This window comes from Macaca fascicularis, chromosome 3 (assembly GCF_037993035.2).
Source record: "Macaca fascicularis isolate 582-1 chromosome 3, T2T-MFA8v1.1".
In the NCBI taxonomy this organism is placed as follows: Eukaryota; Metazoa; Chordata; class Mammalia; order Primates; family Cercopithecidae; genus Macaca; species Macaca fascicularis.
Window position 1 is genome coordinate 181,157,564 of NC_088377.1, and position 6,000 is coordinate 181,163,563.

General features: G+C 53.9%; 1 protein-coding gene across 3 annotated transcripts in view; it reads right to left on the minus strand.

The window, feature by feature from the left end:
• Positions 1–5,376, minus strand: part of KLRG2 (killer cell lectin like receptor G2) — a 28,016-nt gene extending 22,640 nt beyond the window's left edge. Inside the window, exons 1-3 of one of the 3 annotated variants that reach the window (XM_005550917.5) lie at positions 4,555–5,376; positions 3,447–3,548; positions 2,931–3,076 (exon numbers count right to left, since the gene is read on the minus strand). In XM_005550917.5, coding sequence (XP_005550974.2) covers positions 2,931–3,076; positions 3,447–3,548; positions 4,555–5,305 — 999 coding nt within the window. In that variant the 5' untranslated portion in view covers positions 5,306–5,376. The remainder of the gene's footprint in view (positions 1–2,930; positions 3,077–3,446; positions 3,549–4,554) is intronic. The other 2 variants (XM_074036122.1, XM_074036123.1) reach the window with 2 other exon arrangements.
• Positions 5,377–6,000: the final 624 nt, after the last annotated feature.

Sequence of the window (6,000 nt, forward strand, 5' to 3'; positions counted from 1 at the left end):
TCCAGTAATTCTCACTTCTGGGTATATACTCTAAGAACTGAAAACAGGCCGGGTATGGTGGCTCACGCCTGTAATCCCAGCACTATAGGAGGCCGAGACGGGCGGATCACAAGGTCAGGAGATCGAGACCATCCTGGCTAACACAGTGAAACCCCGTCTCTACTAAATATACCAAAAAATTAGCCGGGCGAGGTGGCGGGCGCCTGTAGTCCCAGCTACTCGGGAGGCTGAGGCAGGAGAATGGCGTGAACCCGGGAGGCGGAGCTTGCAGTGAGCCGGGATTGTGCCACTGTACTCCAGCCTGGGAGACAGAGCGAGATGCCATCTCAAAAAAAAAAAAAAAAAAAAAAAAAAGGTCTTGAAGAGATATTTGTCCACCCAAATTCATAGCTGCGTTACTCACAACAGCCCAAACATGGAAGCAACCCAAGGGTCTGTCCACTGACCAATGAATAAATAAGCAAAATGTGGCACATACATACAATGGAATATTATTCAGCCTTAAAAAGGAAGCGAATTCTCATACAGGCTATGACACAGGTGAGCCTTGAGGACATGATGCTAAGTGAAATAAGCCAGTCATGGACGGGCATGGTGGCTCATGCCTGTAATCCCAGCACTTTAGGAGGCCGAGGCGGGTGGATTACGAGGTCAGGAGATCGAGACCATCCTGGTTAACACAGTGAAACCCCGTCTCTACTAAAAATACCAAAAAATTAGCCAGGCGTAGTGGCGAGCGCCTATACTATCAGCTACTCGGGAGGCTGAGGCAGGAGAATGGCGTGAACCCGGGAGGCAGAGCTTGCAGTGAGCCAAGATTGTGCCACTGCACTCCAGCCTGGGTGACAGAGCAAGACTCTGTCTCAAAAAAGAAAAAAAAAGAAATAAGCCAGTCACAATAAGACAAATACTGTGTGATTCCACTTGTATGAGGTTCTTAGAGTAATCCAAACCAAAGAGAAAGAGAGAACGCAGCATGGTGACTGCCAGGGACTGGGGATGGGAGCAATGGGGAATTAGTGTTTAGAGGCGTTAGAGTTTCAGCTGTACAAGATGAAAAGATTTCAGGAGATGGATGGTGGTGATGGGTGCTCAACATTATGAATGTATTTAATATCACTCAACTGTACACTTAAAATGGCTAGGATGGTAAATTTTATGTTATGTGTATTTTAACACAATTTTTTTAAATGGGAAAAAAAAAAAAAGCCAGGCACAGTGGCTCACACCTGTAATCCCAGCACTTTGAAAGGCTGAGATGGGAGGATTGCTTGAGTCCTGGAGTTTGAGACCAGCCTGGGCAACATAGCAAGACTTGTGTCTCTACAAAAAATAAGGTAGCCGGTTGTGGCATATGCCTGTAGTCCTTGCTATTCAGGAGGCTGAGGTGGGAGGACTGCTTGAGCCTGGGAGTTCAAGCCTGCAGTGAGCCATGACTGCACTACTGCACTCAGCCTGGGCCACAGAGTGAGGACCTGTCTCAAAAAACAAAAGAAAAAAAAAAAAAAGGAAAATGCTAGGTACAGTGGCTCATGCTGTAATCCTAGCACTCTGGGAGGCCGAGGCGGGCGGATCACCTGAGGTGGGGATTTCGAGACCAGCCTGACCAACATGGAGAAACCCTGTCTCAACTAAATATTTAAAAATTAGCCAGGTGTGCTGGCGCATGCCTGGAATCCCAGCTACTTTGGAGGCTGAGGCAAGAGAACCCCTTGAACCTGGGAGGTGGAGGTTGCAGTGAGCCGAGATCATGCCACTGCACTCCAGCCTTCCTGGACAACAGAGTGAGACTCTGTCGCAAAAAATAAATAAATAAATAAAAATGAAAATAAAAATTATGCCAAGGGCTGGATCCTGTCTATTGGTCCCTTTTTGTAGGTGCTCTCAAACCCACTGACTGGATTACTGTTCAGCTATCCACTCCTCTCCCTCTCCCATGGGAATGGACTATTCTACACTGCCCTTTGATATTCGGCTTGGCCATGTTATTGCTTTGACCACTGAAACGTTGGCCTGTGTGACAGGAGTGGCGGCTTCAAATGATGCTTGCACAGTTTGGCTTGTTTCTCAGACGTCTGCCATCTTTCTTATGAAGAGTTTCTCTCAGGTAGAAAGATGAGAGGCTTCTGGGGCAAACACAAACCCAACCTGCAGCCTCAAACCAAGCCCGGCAATCTGCATTCTAAAGCTAAGCTGTCCAGCCAAACCCAGCCCATCAAAAGATGACCCAGAGACCAACGATTAAAACATAAGTGCTTGGCTGTGCGCAGTGGCTCATGCCTGTAATTCCAGCACTTTGGGAGGTTAACGAAGGAGGATCACTTGAGGCCATAAGTTTGAACCAGCCTGGCCAACATAGTGAGACCCTGTCTCTTAAAAAAATTTTTATTTTTATTTTTATTTATTTTTTTGAGATGGAGCCTTGCTCTGTTGCGCAGGCTGGAGTGCAGTGGCGTGATCTCAGCTCAACTGCAACCTCCGCCTCCCGGGTTCAAGCATTCTCCTGCCTCAGCCTCCTAAATAGCTGGGATCACAGGCACCCGCCACCATGTCTGGCTAATTTTTAGTAGAGACAGGGTTTCAGCGTGTTGGTCAGACTGGTCTAGAACTCCTGACCTTGTGATCCGCCCGCCTTGGCCTCCCAAAGTGCTGGGATTACTGGCGTGAGCCACTGTGCGTGGCCAAAAAAAAATTTTTTTTTAAAGCTGGTCATGGTGGCACATGCCTATAGCTACCCGGGAGGCTGAGGCAGGAGGATCGCCTGAGCACAGGAGTTAGAGGCTACACGAAGTTATGGTCATGCTATTCCTCCATATCTTGGTGACTTCTATAATGAAGAGCTGGATTCAATCATTAAGCTTCTTTCCAGTGCTAGGATTCTGTGGTCTAGAAGGATCTGTACCCCCTTAGATTGGCCACCCCCTTCTCACCTGGGTGTGGCTTAGCAGGGGGAGGGTAGCGTGGTAGGCTGAGCAGAAAGCCTGGCTGGCTTCCCAGGCCTGCGCTTCTACAGAGAAGTAGTAACAGTGCTCCTCGGACAACACCCAGCCTGGGGGGCATGGCTGACATCTGGCTCCTGCAAGCACAGAGACTGCTGGTGAGCTGCAGGGTAAGCTGCATTAAATAAACAAAGCCTGGTTGCCACCTCAAATGAAGGGGCATGGAACTGGCAAACCTCAGGGTGGGCAGGGCCCCAGGGAGGTTTTATAGTGTGTGCAGTGCACAAAGTCCCTGGGGTGACGGCTGGCATCTGATTATCAGGGCACAAGCTGTGTCCAGTGGGAGGAAGGCACCAATTTTCCTTAACTTTGCTCATCAAGTACCATGTCTTCATGTTGCCTCTCCCAGTGTCTCTTTCGAATTCTAAGGTGTTTTAAGGGCTGGAAACACAGTCCCAGTAGTGGAGCAGCAGGGAGAAGGGATGAGGACTGCGGGAGACACCATACCTGCTCTTGAGGCCAGGACCACAATGACAACCCCAGAGACTGCCAGGAGCACAGCCATGAACGCCAGGGCCCAGTACAGGGACTTCACATACATGGGCAGCCCTGGGACAGGGGCAAACAGGACAGTCAGGTTAGCGGAGACCATCCCAACCAACCCAACTCAGAACCACAGACATAGCACACCAGCATCGCACCCACCTCACCCCAGCACCCAACCCCTCAGCCTGGGATGCCAACATAAACCGCAACATTTAAGTTCCAACTTTATATTCTGGAGAAAGAAGTCAGATATTCTTTATTTTTTTTTATTTTTTTGAGACAGTCTTGCTCTGTCGCCCAGGTTGGAGTGCAGTGATGCGATCTCGGCTCACTGCAACCTCCGCCTACCAGGTTCAAGCAATTCTCCTGCCTCAACCTCCCGAGTAGCTGGGATTACAGGTGCACGCCACCATGCCTGGCTAATTTTTTTTTTGTATTTTTAGTAGAGACAGGGTTTCATTATGTTAGCCAGGCTGGTCTCGAACTCCTGACTTTGTGATCTGCCTGCCTCAGCCTCCCAAAGTGATGGGATTACAGGCGTGAGCCAACGCGCCAAGCCCTTTTATTATTTATTTATTTATTTATTTATTTTTGAGACCGAGTCTTACTCTATCACCCAGGCTGGAGTGCAGTGGCATGATCTCAGCTCACTGCAACCTCCACCTCCCGGGTTCAAGCAATTCTCATGCCTCAGCCTCCCAAGTAGCTGGGATTACAGGTGCCTGCCACCATGCCTGGCTAATTTTTGTAATTTTAGTAGAGACAGGGTTTCATCATATTGGTCAGGCTGGTCTCGAACTCTTGACCTCAGGTGATCCAGCTGCCTCGACCTCCCAAAGTGCTGGGATTACAGGCGTGAGCCACCGCAACAATGTGGATTACAGTTACGTAGGCAGGAATGTTATTGATTGTAAGCCCGAGATGCCAGATCGGGTGGGGGATCCGGATGGCCCACTGGGTCCCTTAGTCGGTCAGCTACCCAGCGGTCCAGGACTGGGCGCGTGTGGGGGTTTCGGCTACGTCCACCCGACCTGGCGGCGCCGGCTGCCGGCGCAGGTGAGCAACTCACCGGTAAGCGTTACTGCCCGGGGCAGCTTCTCGTCGCCCTCCAACCCCGCGCGGGGCAGCAGCGCCGCATCCTCCTTCTCCAGCCCCAGCTCCTTGCAGCGGCAGCACGTTGGGGAGCCCGGGGAGCTTCCTTCCACTGGGCTGGCCCGGCCCTCAGCGTCGCGGCCGCTCTCCGTCCCGGCTGCAGCCAGCGTCGAGCCGCGTCCCCACGTGCCGCTCAGGGACGATGCGCGCGGCAGGAGCTGGTGCGCTGGGTCCGCTTGGCGGGAGAAGGCGGGGGACTCGGGCACCGGCACCGTGAGGAAGCGCGTGGAGGGCCTGGGCGACGGCGTGCGGCTGCCACCGGCCGCGCCCACGGGCTTCACAAGCACATCTACCTGCAGCTCCATGGGCGCCCAGGCGCCGGGCGCAGGCTCAGCCCCGGGCGCCTCGCCATTCCGGGGCAGCTTGACCGAGGCGGGTCCCGGCGACGGTGGCTCGGGGCAGGCGCCGTAGTCCAGGCTGAGCGGCGGCACGCGCGGGGTCCCGGGGCGAGGCGAAGGCAGCTGCTTCTCGCTCGAGGGCTCCCGGCCTGCGCCCGCCGCCTTCTTCATGGCCCTGGACGGACTCGGGCTGCTTTCGGGACCTTCAGATTGTCGCGCCTTCTCGAGGACCTGCGGCTGCTCCAGCCCGGGGACCAGGCTTCCCACGGTCTCCATTGGGAGCTCCGCCCCGGCTTGGCCTCCGCGCGCAGCCTCCCAAACCCGCTCCATCCCGCGCGCCCCGCGAGCCGGGGACGCTGAGGGGCGCACCTGGGGTCAGGTGCAGAGGAGCTTTGCTCTCCAGCGTCCAGATTGCTCCAGCCGAGCTGCCGAAGTTGTCAGGCCACGCCCCTCCTCGAAGGCCCCCGCTGTGATTGGCTGTGGCTGCGGTTCTGCTGCCCCGCCTCCACAAGGCACTGGGAGGGAGCTGGCAAGGGCGGCCGGGCTAGGCGAGGGTTGCAGGGTGGGCGGGAGCTCTCCGGAGAAAAGCAGAACGTGAGCGGAGGCGTGTGGCAGGGAACCCGGAGCCCCACCTGACCTTTCCCTCTTCTTTGTCTCTGACCTCACCTATTTTCCCCTCCAGCCCTATGCCAGGGTGTTGGTTCTGAGAGTTACAGTTTGGGCGGGGAAGGATTGGCCAAGCCTGTCTGGATCCTGGGACCTCAGAGAAATCAGAACCCAAAGGAATTGGGGCGGCCTGTGGAAAAGTAGCTCACCTGGTTGTCCTAACAATCCAGTGGAGTTTCGAACGGACTCTCCATCACACCTGGGAGGACTCCCTCCACTGAGTAACGCTAAGATAAAAGATAAGCAATTCTTCTTCTCCTTCTTCTTTCTTCTTTCTTCCTCTTCCTCCTCCTCCTCCTCTGCCTCTTCCTCCTCGTCCTCTTCCTCTTCTTCTTCCTTCTCCTTCTTCTTCCTTGTCT